The sequence below is a fragment of the Fundulus heteroclitus genome, chromosome 21 (assembly GCF_011125445.2).
Source record: "Fundulus heteroclitus isolate FHET01 chromosome 21, MU-UCD_Fhet_4.1, whole genome shotgun sequence".
NCBI classification, from domain to species: domain Eukaryota; kingdom Metazoa; phylum Chordata; class Actinopteri; order Cyprinodontiformes; family Fundulidae; genus Fundulus; species Fundulus heteroclitus.
This window is the reverse complement of record NC_046381.1, coordinates 36,936,604-36,950,086: the sequence shown is the minus strand read 5'-3', so window position 1 is coordinate 36,950,086 and position 13,483 is coordinate 36,936,604. Positions and strand designations below refer to the sequence as shown.

At 45.2% G+C, this 13,483-nt stretch overlaps 2 protein-coding genes across 2 annotated transcripts; one reads left to right on the top strand and one right to left on the bottom strand.

The window, feature by feature from the left end:
* Positions 1 to 1,051: 1,051 nt before the first annotated feature.
* Positions 1,052 to 8,080, top strand: LOC105918318 (proteasome activator complex subunit 1). Its single transcript, XM_012853377.3, has 11 exons — positions 1,052 to 1,345; positions 1,615 to 1,647; positions 1,742 to 1,804; positions 1,953 to 2,054; positions 2,571 to 2,637; positions 5,413 to 5,510; positions 5,605 to 5,673; positions 5,759 to 5,826; positions 6,868 to 6,922; positions 7,314 to 7,400; positions 7,824 to 8,080. The coding sequence occupies exons 1-11, from the start codon at positions 1,307 to 1,309 to the stop codon at positions 7,902 to 7,904; spliced, it is 762 nt and encodes a 253-aa protein (XP_012708831.1). The 5' UTR covers positions 1,052 to 1,306; the 3' UTR covers positions 7,905 to 8,080.
* Positions 7,935 to 10,876, bottom strand: LOC118556838 (fat storage-inducing transmembrane protein 1-like). The gene is made up of 2 exons (XM_036125256.1): positions 10,509 to 10,876; positions 7,935 to 8,790 (listed from the first exon to the last, which is right to left on the bottom strand). The coding sequence occupies exons 1-2, from the start codon at positions 10,793 to 10,795 to the stop codon at positions 8,118 to 8,120; spliced, it is 960 nt and encodes a 319-aa protein (XP_035981149.1). The 5' UTR covers positions 10,796 to 10,876; the 3' UTR covers positions 7,935 to 8,117.
* Positions 10,877 to 13,483: the final 2,607 nt, after the last annotated feature.

Here is a 13,483-nt window from a genome sequence, read left to right as displayed (position 1 = left end):
CTCTAATACAGTACATTTTTAATTTCTTTATTAAAATGTGGCGATAAATAGTATCAAAAGCCTTTTGCAAATCAATGAAATATCCAATAATATATTTATTCTGTTCAATACAATCAGTAACCTCTTCTATAAATTCAATAGGTGCTTGTGTAGATCGGTCTTGTCTAAAACAATATTGACTGCTGGAAAGCAAGTTACTTTTGTTAATAAATTGGAATAGTCTTGGACTGAATACTATTTCTAATATTTTTGAAAACTGGGATAAGACCGGGATAAGAGAGACACAGGAATAATGGGATTACTTCAGCCATTTTCTTATTGGATGGGAATTAATATGTATATCCTGTGATGTTTGTTGTTACATTTCATTATGGTTTCCAAACCTCATTCTCATCTCTAGAAATAAGAAACATGGAATTTTGATTATTCTCAATTAAACCACACATTTATTCATCACCATTTTCAATTTTACTCACTAGTCAAGGTCATTTACTAAAAAAGTCTATTAAATCTATCCACAATAAATAAATCACTTTTTAGACCATTTATTGATTTTTCACTTTAGGTTCTTCAGTAAATAAATATATTATTCTCCTTAATCAAATTAAACTTCACATCACCACAGGCAAATGCTTTAAAAATATATTTTTCATAAATTGTTATATTATCTACTTGAAATTGTTGAAAGACCATGCATTATTCGTTTGGTAAACACTGATGTCACAATAATACTAAATGATAAATAAATCAAGATTTTTTTTATTTCAACATTTTAAAATGAGATATTTGAATATTGCTCACTGCTCATATGCCTACATGTAATTGTGTAAGTTAGTAAATAGTACATTGTCTTAATACGGGCCTGACTGCCGGTATCTTCTATTATATCGCAGTCCATATTCGTATACATATACAAAGCCACGCCTCCTCGTTTCTACTTATATTGTCTGTTCATGATAAACATTTCTCGTTTTTCTGCATTTACTTTTGAACATTTTCCCATCAGGGTCGCTCGTTCTGGGTGGAGTGGCGGAGGCATCGCTCCAAACCACAATCCCCACAATGCACCGCGACAGCCCGCAGCGAAGCGAGGAAAGTACGTTGCTGTCCCAAAATGCGCTCTACTTTCGTTTTCGCTTTTTATGCTGAGTAACTCCGAGCGCTTTCCGTGTTCTGCAAGGCGTCGAGTTACACGGTGAAAAACGCGTATTTCCCCCTTTTCTCAGCCGCTTCTGCCGAAGCTCAAATCTTTCCAGACGCCTGTTAATAATAATAATTAAAAAAAGTTGTCGTCTAAAGAGCGGACATGTCTTCTCCGGGTATTCAGCTCGAGTCGAAGAAACAGGTGAGCCCCTCAGCTAGCATAACATGTCAAACAGGGCCAATTGAAGCCCGCTGGCCCTTTAAAACACCTGGACGGCGTGCGGGCGACGCCAACAGGTGAGCTGCTGGCGGGTGGGGTGTGAGGCCGGGATCAGCGGGCGGACATTGGGGTCGGGGTCAGGTGAGGTGACGGCTCAGGTTAGCTTCACGGCGGCCTGTGGCGGTGCGTTGGGAAACGTGATCCGGGCGGATCGCCACTGTTGACGCTCAAACGTCTCGTTTCTGTTGCAGGTGGATGACTTCTGCCAAAAGCTCTCCAAGGAGGTGATGTCTTCTTTGTGGCGTCACAACAAAGTTGGACTTTCTCAGTGATTTTTTTTTTAGGCGTTTTTGTACTGATGTGACGTTGTCTCCACAGGCAGAGCAGCTGCTGTCTAAGTTTTTCCCTGAGAAGATTGAACAGCTGCAGATGCTCCTGAAGGTATGAAGAAGACCTCCAGGCGTCTCCAGCAAATAAACCCCACATTGTTTTTTTTCTTTGCTTGTCACAAGCTCTTTAAAGTGAAACCAAAATCTGTTATGGCCCGTTTTGTGAAAAAATCACCACTGGTTTCTGTTTGGTGCGGCAGACATCTTTCAGCTGCGACGACCTGGCGTCCCTGAAGGCCCCGCTGGACATCCCCATACCGGATCCTGCCAAAGAGGAGGCCAAACGCAAGAAGAAGGAGGAGGTCAGTCCCGCCACGCAGGAGGGTGTGCACCAGATTAGGGATCTGTCAAAATATGCTCCAAACTGTTGAAATAATCTGGATAAAATGGCTTAAATGCTCGGCTTTCTTTATCAAATGTCTCGAACCTTCACATTTCTTTACAATGCAGCTCCTTTATTCAGCTCTTCAGCTCATGTTTTTATTTTTGGATTTAAGCGAGGCACTAAAAAAAGGAGTCCTTGACTGCCATGGTAACTAATCAGTGTGAAATCTCTCCAGGATTGTGTGGGCCTTTTATTCCAGATGATGCAGAATAAGAAAGAATGAAAAATGTCTTTTTTATTATCTAAGTCTTGGCAGAAGCTCTCACAATATTTAAACAGTCCAAATACAAAAAAAAAAAAAAGAAGTAAATATAACATACTCTTAGCCAGGAATACTTTTGATATATTTATTTTCAAAATTGTATGAAAATGAACAGGAATATTGTGTCCTGGAGAACCGTGCGACTAGAGGCTTTTTGTTCTTGTGCTGCAGAAGGAGGCGAAGGAGGGGAAGGAAGGGAAGAAGGACAAAGACGGCGATAAAGAGGAGGAGGATTCAGGTAAACGGGAGCACCAGAGAACAAAGAGAAGCTGCTTTCCCGACGTCGTTTCCCAGCGCCTTGGAAAAGTATCCGTAACCCACCAACCTGTTTTTAGATTTTCTCACGTGGCAAATACGGAGGTGACCGTGTTCCGTGGGGGGGCGTCACGCCGTCGGCCATCGCAACGCCGCGCACAATCAGGGAGAGAGAGGAAAAAGGGAGGCGTGGTTCTCAAAACTTTCTGCAGATGCAAACCTGAAAAGTGCCGCTAACCGATATATTCATGCCTATAACATTTCTACCACCTTTCTTTGAAGAGTGTCTCAAGCTCAGCTGCTGACAAACCGTTTGTTTGGCCGCATTGAACTCCTAACAGTTTCTTCATCCGTGGTGAGGAAAAGCGTTCCCTCAGCATGACGCTGCCACCGCCATGTCTTACAATCTTTATGATGTGTTCAGGGGCATGATTGATTGTTGCTTTCCACGTGAATTTAGGGGGATGGCCAAGTATTATTATTATTATTTTTTTTTATTTTTTATTATTATTATTATTATCATCACACACATCAGGGGTCCGTTCTTCGTGCGTTGCTTAAAACATCCAAGATCAAATGACACATCCAAGATGACTTCATCCGGCTAATCATGATCCGGCTAATTGGGTTCTTCGAACACACCTGTTGTTTACGATTAGTATCACTGGATTGAGTTATCTGAGATAACTGCGCGTTTTATGCGTTTGTTTAAAATGGGAAATGTATCGATAGTAGAAACATTGATCAGCAGTGCTGCTATTGGCTGCTCAGCAAAGAATGCCCACAGTTTTTCTCCCAAGCAGAACAAGAGCTTTTAATGGAAGGTTATGCCGAATTTGAGTCATTAATTAAAACACCTAAAAATCTGTTAAAGCCAGGAGAGAGGGCTGGCAAAAAACAGCAGACAAATTAATGCGTAAATACTGTCCATGGTAGATGTTTCTATCACTTTCTACAGTATTAATTTTTTCTTTTTAATAATTTGATATTTACTTTGTTCTTTCCTCTGTAGTTGGAACACACCCGGAGGGTGTGTTCCAACTACAGAGGAATCACACTCTTAAGCCTCCCTGGTAAGGTCTATTCAGGGGTTCTGGAAAGGAGGGTCCGTCGGATAGTCGAATCTCGGATTCAGGAAGAGCAGTGTGGTTTTCGTCCTGGCCGTGGAACACTGGACCAGCTCTATACCCTCAGCAGGATTCTTGAGGGGGCATGGGAGTTTGCCCAACCAGTCTACATGTGTTTTGTGGATCTGGAGAAGGCATTCGACCGTGTCCCCCGGGGGATCCTGTGGGGGGTACTCCGGGAGTATGGAGTACCGGACCCTTTAATAAGGGCTGTCAGGTCTCTGTACGGCGGTGTCAGAGTCTGGTCCGCATTGCCGGCAGTAAGTCGGACTCGTTTCCGGTGAGAGTTGGACTCCGCCAAGGCTGCCCTTTGTCACAGATTCTGTTCATAACTTTTATGGACAGAATTTCTAGGCGCAGCCAAGGTGTTGAGGGGATCCGTTTTGGTGGCCTTAGGATCGCGTCTCTGCTATTCGCGGATGACGTGGTCCTATTGGCTTCATCAGGACGTGATCTACAGCTCTCACTGGAGCGGTTCGCAGCCGAGTGCGAAGCGGCCGGGATGAAAATCAGTGCCTCCAAATCCGAGACCATGGTCTTGAACCGGAAAAGGGTAGAGTGCCTTCTCCGGGTTGGGGAGGATGTCCTGCCCCTAGTGGAGGAGTTTAAGTATCTTGGGGACTTGTTCACGAATGAGGGGAAGATGGAGCGGGAGATCGACAGGCGGATTGGTGCAGCGTCTGCTGTGAAGCGGGCGCTGTACCGATCCGTTGTGGTGAAGAGAGAGCTGAGCCAAAAGGCGAAGCTCTCGATTTACCGGTCGATCTACGTTCCTACCCTCATCTATGGTCACGAGCTTTGGGTCGTGACCGAAAGAACGAGATCCTAGATACAAGCGGCTGAAATGAGTTTTCTCCGTAGTGTGTCTGGGCTCTCCCTTAGAGATAGGGTGAGGAGCTCAGTCATCCGGGGAGGACTCAGAGTAGAGCCGCTGCTCCTCCACGTCGAGAGGAGCCAGTTGAGGTGGCTCGGGCATCTGGTCAGGATGCCTCCTGGACGCCTCCCTGGTGAGGTGTTCCGGGCACGTCCCACCAGGAGGAGACCCAGGGGAAGACCCAGGACACGCTGGAGGGACTATGTCTCCCGGCTGGCCTGGGAACGCCTTGGGATTCCTCCTGAGGAGCTGGCCCAAGTGGCTGGGGAGAGGGACGTCTGGGCCTCCCTACTGAAGCTGCTACCCCCCCAACCCGACCCCTGATAAGCGGAAGAAGACGGACGGACGGACTTTGTTCTTTTATATCAGAGCCTCCACGGGAGCCACTAGAACATGGGGGGGAAAAAGTGAAATACAAGAATATTCTACAAAATGGTAGCCTTTAATTATTATACTTTATTTTAAAAAGGCACTTATGTCAAAAGATCCAAATATCGGTGTCATTCCTTAGACACTGGAAGTAAAGGACGCGTGCAAACTGGGAATTTTAACAAAAAAATCTTTATCTATAAATGAAGAACAGGCCTCAGGACTCCTCACTTCATTTGGTTGCACTGGAAAGGCATTAGCGGTGGGGGGGATGGGTACTTTTTCCAAGGCACTGCAAGCTGCTGATTATGATCAAAAAGCTATGAGAAGTGAAAAATAAACGTCAAGAGTGGCTTTAATCCTGCCCCTGTGTGATGCTGCTCCCCAGGGCCTCCTTGTGGTCCCATCTGCAGCAACGAGAGAGTGGAGAGTCTTTTGAACGAGGTCAAACCTGAGATCCAGACTCTGAAGGAGAAGCTCAACACAGTCAGTCTGCTCTTTTTTTTTTATTATTATTATTTTAGTTTATTAATGTGTTCTGTCGGCCCAATTAACACGTTGCTCAACGTTTTGCTGTCAGGTGTCCATGTGGGTGCAGCTGCAGATTCCTAGGATCGAAGATGGTAACAACTTTGGAGTGGCTGTACAGGTTGGTAACTACGTTTTGGCCTGGAGTAAAGCGGGTTCAAATGATCTGCTGCTGAATTTGTCAAACTTTGGCTCTGGTCTAACAGGAGAAGGTGTTTGAGCTGCTGACCAACACGCGCACCAAGATCGAAGCATTCCAGACTCAGATTTCAAAGTAAGCGCCGGCTGATGTGTAGCGGGAGGTTTGGCGGCTGATGAAAAGTAGCCGGTTTATCCATTTTTTTGTCTCAGATTGTTTTCATTCCTGCTCTTCGGTTCTGTATGGAATTGCAAAAAACACGCATTTTGCTCCAACAACAGCTCTCGGCTCCTGTCTGTGGAGCAGCATTCCTGGTATGGGTCTGCATGAAATATTACTGCCACAGTTTTGTGGTCTTTGCCCAAATATTTAAAGCAAAGACGTGCAGAGAAGCAAAAATTACCCCTGCTGTTAAAATAAGGCATTTATTCTTATAGGTATTTCATTAAATTCAATCTATTTTTATTTTGATAGATACTCTTTTGCAACACGAAATGATAGCATAATACCTGACATTCTACCACTAAAGCTATAGTAAATATACCAGCTGGTGTAACTACAGTATCACTATAGAGCTGTACTAAACTAAGCGCCTGATCCGTTCACTATTAATGCTAGTTTTCAGCTGCTTACTGTGCCGAATATTAGAGCATTCTGCTTTTATGGCTTTGGTTAATGCAGATGCACAGCAGCAGGTGGGGGAGGGGCGCCAGTGGTCGTCACTCCAACAGTTTTTTTTTTTTTGGTTTCTCATTAAAAGGTGTTTAAAGCGCAGGAACGGTCTGATGGATCATGTCAGTGGTTTTGAACCTTTAACTTGTTCTAACGGTAACCGCCCCTTGCTTGGTGCTCATTACCCTCGACATGAAACACTGCAGCTAAAACAGCAACTTGGAGCAGCTGGTGATAAAACAACGAGGCGTCTGTGGGAACCTGCTGTTAGTCTTTAGTGGACAAACGGATCTGTCACAGTCAAAAAAAAAACAAAGATTGGAGACTTTTGTTTTCAAGTGAAGGTTTATTCTTTGTTACACAATCAGCGTGGATGCAAAGACGGAACAGATTTTAACCAGAGCAACTTTTAAAACCACTTTGCTGCTTGGTTCTGCAGAGAAACGATGCCGCGTTAACGCCGGTGAGGTTTGTGAGTGACTCTTTTCTCCTTTGCTGCGGCAGGTATTACAGCGAGAGAGGCGACGCTGTGGCCAAGGCCTCCAAACAACCCCACGTGGTCAGTAGCCGTCACCTTTATCTGAATTGTGATTAATATGTTTGCAGTTTGACAAAAGCCACGTAGGAGATGCGGCAAACGTGAGGAAGAGGGCTCTCTGGTCAGACGCAAAAAGCAATGTGTTAAAAAAAAATGATAAAAGAAATAAATATTCCACCCCGAAACGTGTCGGTAGCGCCATCATGCTCTGCGGAGGCTGCTACTGCAGGAGACGTGAGCAGGGTGGAGGGTTCTTCAAAGTTTAGACCTCTACAACACTGAATATAAATGCATGCCACACTTTTCAGATATTTCTTTTAAATAGAAACTGCGGTCATAGCAGCCCAGGAAGCTGGTGGCTGCGCCGTGTGTCGTGTGTAGACGGTAAACTCGCTCCTCCTTTCTGCCGCAGGGAGACTACAGACAGCTGGTTCACGAACTGGACCTGTACCAGTACAACGAGCTGCGTCTGGTGGTCCTGGACATCCGCAACACATACGTAAGACAACCTTCCTCCCGTTGTTTTTTTTTTTTTTTGTTTTTTAAGAAAAAAGCTGAGTGGATGTTTTAAATCTCATGTTTTAAGCAGGACGCCCCATCTGCAGGTTTATAAACCACATGTTTAGTGAAGCGGTTCCGCCTGCGTCCGAGCAGCAGGACGATGAATGAGTGGGATCCATTCATAGTTAATAGGAAGGCAATTAAACTAATTGCTTAGCTTGTGTTAAACTGATTACTGCTCCACATCCTGTCCATTAAGCCGCGCCTCTCGTCCCTTCGGTCATTGTCCTCCTGTGTGTGATGCCGGTGGCGGGGAGGCGTGTGATGAAAGGGACTGTCGGACTTGACCAGAGCTCCCTGTGGCTCACGTCGTCCTCGTGACGGTTTCATCCTGCCGTCTTCTCTCTCCCTGTCTCTCCAGGCGGTGCTGTTTGACATCATTAACAAGAACTATGACAAGATTAAAAAGCCCAGAGGAGACGGGAAAGCTCTCATCTACTGAGACCGCCGACAGGCTCTTTTGTCGTTTTTGTTTTTTTTTAAAGCAAATTACTGCTACTGTTGTGTAACACTGATTAAGTTCCCAAACCGCTGTCCTGACAGAAATGATCTCCTTTTCTCTCGCAGTGCTGCATGCATTTTGTCTCAGATTGCAAAAATAAAGCAACTGGATTCTTACGAGTCTCCTGCTACTTACTTCAAAACAAAGGTTAAGCTAGTGGCTGTGTTTAGCAGAGTCTGTCCCGGTGAAAAGGCCCTCTCCCGGCAAACCAGGGGAGCCCTGAGCGGGCGTTAGCCGGTACCATCCCTGATACAGGCCCCTCCAGCCCAGGTAGCCCAGAGCTCCTCCCAGCTGCTGAGCGGGCCATGCAGGGAAGTACGCCAGCAGGCACAGGAGCAGGGCCATCCACAGGAAGAGCAGAACCACGCACAGGAGGAACAGGGCCCTCAGCGGGGCGCCGGGGGACCTATGAGAACGCCTCTCCTGCGCCAGGTGACGGCCGAAGACGGACAGCTCCTCCACCAGCAGCAGGCAGCACAGGCAGAGGATGAGGGTTTCCTGCGAGACTTCATAGCCCCTCCACATCATGTTGGCTCTGAGGCAGGACGCCTTGGTCTGGTCCTGGTGCAGGAGCAGCAGAGGCTGCGCCGGGGCGGCCGAGCTCTGGGCGTCCCCGGCGGGGGCCAGGGGTTCGTAGCAGGCGCCCGCCGCGTCCTCCAGCAGGGTCAGAAGGCGCCGGCAGCCCCACCACAGCAGGCCCGCGAGGCCGACCCGAGAGAGGTGGCGCAGGGTAAGGGGGACGGAGCGGCGGGCCGAGAAGGAGAGGACGACGACGAAGGAGCCCGCGAGGAGGCAGGTCCAGCCCCAAGTAGACCTGAGGAACTTCCTGTGAGGAGGGGGGGCAGAAGCTTTCTGTTAGGTAAACATGGACTGACGTCTGAAGCATAAAAATATAAATGGATGCAACAAACAAAAAGGCAGACAACTGCAAAAATGTCTTGATTAAATCTAAAAATATTGATCTGGAGCGAGAATAAGGTTATTAAACAGCTGAGTGGGTCTGTGAGGAGCAGAGGCCGTACTCGATACCATCTGATCTGGAAGAAGCACTAATGGTTGATGATGCCGTTTCTATTTTGACTGCATGATTATAAAAGGCTGCTCTGCAGAACAAGCCGTCTTACTCCGTCTAGATGCAGTTTTAACTTCACTCAGTCAGAGGCATCTCAAGGAAACCTTTCCTCAATACTGATACCTGCTCTTGTTATTCGATGAAATAAATACATGAATAAGAGCATAAGGAGGCCGTTGTGTAAGCGGTGGGAAGTATTTTCTGAAAATCATGAGTATTGATGACAGCAAGGCCTGTAGCAACAGAGCAAGGATTTTTAAAAACAATATTTGGTCACTCCGGTATTAATGGTTCAGAGATTTTCTGTAGTCCTCGCTTGTTCGAAATTAGGCTCAAATATATACAGTACGTATGATGACTGATGTGTTTGGGATCATTGTGCAGCTGGAACTCCGTTCCCAACCTTCTGATCCAAACCCTCAGATTCAAGGAAATGGTTTTGGGTGTTGAGGAGCAAACTATTAAACTCACCCAGGCCAATCAACATAGCAAGGAAGAACCACCTGAACCCAAATCCAAGCCTTTGAGCCGGACTGAAATTTACAGCTGCCCACGTGGACAGTGGTACCATCTGGAGGACGTGTATTAGTCTGATGAGGAAATAAACGGAGCTGTTTGTTAACACTGACCAGAAGCTCAGAATCAGGGGAATACAGCGTCTATTTCCATACGCGAACTCGCATTGTGAAAAATGTGCACGCCAAATCTGTGAGAAAAAAAATATGTTGGAAGATTTAGCTTTCCTGTCAACCACTGAACTAATTTACAGTTCATTGGAATGTTATGGAAAAGTCCCTTTATTTCATTTCAGGAACTCAATTCAACAAGATACACATTGATCGATTACACAGACTGACCTTTTCAAGCCTTTATTTCTGCTTACCAGGATGATTTTTCCGCTTACAGCTAATGAAAACACGGCATTTTGGATTAGAACACTAGACCAAAAAAAACAAAACATTTTAACTTTCTGAGCTTTTAACTACGTTATAATGCTACTACTTCAACTAAATCATGGCCAAAGTGGTATTTTGCTAGATTCACGCATGTCGGAGTAATCCTCGTGAAAAGCTCTTGTGCAGGATTGCAAACTAGAGGGAATTTCTGCCTCAAGTTGTGACAAAGTGGCTCTTTTAGCACCTGATCTGCAAGCAATTGTTATTTTTTGATACCATGTGACTCTTGGACCACTCCACGTGGGGGAAGGCATCTTTCTTTCAGGTAGCCTCTAGCTGACTTAGGAAGCATGATATATAGAACCTTTAATACAGGAAATGAAATGGGCTCAATGAAAAGTATGTTTAATAGTGTGCTATTTTCAAAAGGTATCTTTTCTCTTACAGTAAGCATCATCACAATGTGTAATCTAATTTATTGATTATGACTTTATAGTTGGTACACGGCGGTCTCCATACGTAAAGTACTCGCTGTGGAACCTAAAAGCTAATCCCGTTGTTGTTCAAAGCACTCACCTGTACAGGTAGTGGTTGCCGTTAGCGAAGATGCTGTACTTGGAAACCCAGAAACTCAGCACAGGCCCAAAGAGGACCAGCCCGGACAGCATGAGGTGAAAATGCCTTCGGACCAGGCTGCATCCTAAGACCCAGGCCAGGAGGCCGGTAACAAACTCCAGAGCAGCATTCAGAGGTCTGAGGATGAACCTGCCAGGGAGAATCAGCTCTGCGGCTATCTTTTGGAGCTTCTCTAAGTTGATTTCTGCTGTGAAGCTTTTGGAGGAGTTATCCGCCTTTGGATCCATATAAGTCAACGCGGCTGGTCTAACTTGGGTGTTGTTTGACACACAGGAGTCCTGTCGGTGTGTCTCTCTCTCTCTCTTTTGTCTACGAAAAGCACACCAGTCCCACTTTTCGGCTGTGAGGCACGCAGCAGACCACATGGTATATAAAAATACAACACCTCTGCCCCCTTTACCCCTAGAATCCCCCCACCCCCCTCTAAACACAGACTGTAAGAAGAGACGTGTCAATGCTTGCTCCTGCAAATGACCCCTTTATTTTCAATACTGGTCATTTTTAGCGTGTTAGCAGTCTAGAATGCTAAGCAGATTCCTTGGCTTCCAGTCAAACTCTTGTTTTTTTATTTTATTTCTGCCATCAAACATAAAGGAGGTCCACTGACAAAGATGATCTGGCTTCATTTTCTGACTCTCATCTCATTTCTTTCCACCAATAGAATCAGCTGTTGGAGGGAAAGCTATTTTGAGTCAGAAACTGCCACGGCGCCTGCGTTTGGTCCAACAAACGGTAGCCTCTCTCACAACGTTATCAGCCTTTTTTTATTTCCAAGGCCGGTCATCAGGCCAAAGCCCGTTTAAGCCTTTTTTTAATTCCGAGCAACAATCTGACCACTTTCATTCCTCCACTCAGAAACTCGTGCTAAAAAAAGGGTCAGCTGGAGCAGCTACGCCCACAAAGAGCTCAGAGATGCATTCTTTGACGGCGGGACACGTTTCAGACCTTTTAAAGTCGAACTGAAGTTGGTGGGTTTTTGCACGAATCAAATTTATTGTGCTGGAACAGTGGGTGGAAGTGAATCAGGCCCGCCAAAGAATCCCAGTCTAATTTTAGAGCGCCCGCAGCACTGCTGTCACTACAATGCCCTTCAGGCCATTTTGCTGTGGTTACGGCAGCGGCTGGTTGTCTGTTCCTCCACCGGTGTGTTCCTAGCAGCTCTGGCTAAGTGTATAATAAGTAATTAGCTGAATGACCTAAAATTGGACAAATTAGATTTTTAGGACAGCAAAAAAAAAAGTAAGAATAAAGGTTCACGTCCTGTGACTTTTTAACCGGGTTTAAAGTGTAATCAGATTTTACTCTTCGAACCTAAAGCCTAGATCCAAGCATTATGCACCCCTGTGCAATGTATGCAGTGGGGGTTCTAGACCAAATTTAGCAGGGGGGGCCTGGGTGGGGCCAGTGTTTTTTCACAGGGGCACAGAACAAAAGATTGGTGGGGAAAAAACTTAACAGGTCAACATTTCATCATTTAATTTATTAAGTAAGCCAAAGAGCCAATTGTGGCTCTGGAACTGCAGGTTGCGGACCCCTGATCTTTTCTCAATACAGCGGGAGCTTAACATGAAACAGCTTAATTTTTAATTATTGTTATTTTTTTTGTTATATATATTTTTTTATTATTTTGTTGTAGGGTTAGGGTTAACCCCAGATTGCTCCCCAGGCGCCGCACAGTGGCAGCCCACTGCTCCCCCATGGGATGGGTTAAGATGCAGAAGTGAATTTCTCCATTGTGAGATCAATAAAGTTCAATTATTTATTTTTCTTATTTTATTTATTTTATTATTTGGTAAAAACATAAACGAAAAAAATACAACTGATCCAAATGACCAGTCAGTCACTGTATATTTGTCCGCATTTATCATCCAAAGAAATTTAATATCATGTTTTTAGTACAGGGGCCAGGAACAGTTCTACAGGGGTACAGGCCCCGTTTGGCCCCTGTCTAGAACCGCCCCTGAATGTATGGTGTATTTTGGCTCATAATTACAATTTTATTATTTTATTTATTTATTTTGTGGCTCTAGTTGCCTTTATTCGACAGATGCTAGACAGGAAATGCATTAACAGAGAAAGGAAAAGGTCTCTGTCTTGGGACTCCGTGACAACCGTGTTGAGGACTGCATCCATGAGTCGAGTTTTCTACCCCTGCACCACAGAGTATGATTTTAACATTTTTTGACCGGGTAGCGTGCTGGTTTTGTTCAAAGAAAACCAAAACTAAAAGAACATGGGGGGAAAGCCAAACACAAAGCGATTAGAGAACCTTTTGAGAGACCAATGACCTCGCTTCGAGGATGCCCAGAGGTAGTGACGCTTCTTGCAGCTTTGATGTGTGAGCCCCTGCCTCTGCTCGCTGTGCAGTCTTTATAATAGTTCAGTCCAGGTTTGACCCGTTTACGTGTTTTTGAAAACAATAGACTCCTCCTGCGCAGGTCAAAGGTTCCCCTAGTTATTGACTGGAAATGTAAATAAGCAACAGGAGACTCATTCTGGGCTGAAATAACTAAACGTTTTCTTTTTTCAAGCCTCATGCCGCCCCCTGGTGCAAAGGCGTCCTGGGCTGGGAGCCATCTTATTAGCCTTTTAATTAAAAAAAACATTGCTAAACTGCTTTTCCTGCAATAGAATAAGGAGAAGTCCTGTAGTAAGAATAGTTAAGAATGTATAGACAGAGCTGACGGGTATAGTGCTGTGAGGAACACTTCCACAGTGGTTAGGATCCAAGACAAGATGCATCCATATACATCAAACGAGCGTACAATCCCCCATCTGAAGGTGCAGCTGCAGGCCACGTCACTCTTTACAATAAAAGCCTACGTGTTGTCTTGTTTTAAGATGCATCTGATAGCGTCTACTCTACTGCGGCCAACTTCTGCTTATAGAAACAAAGATGGACCATTTCCACCTGC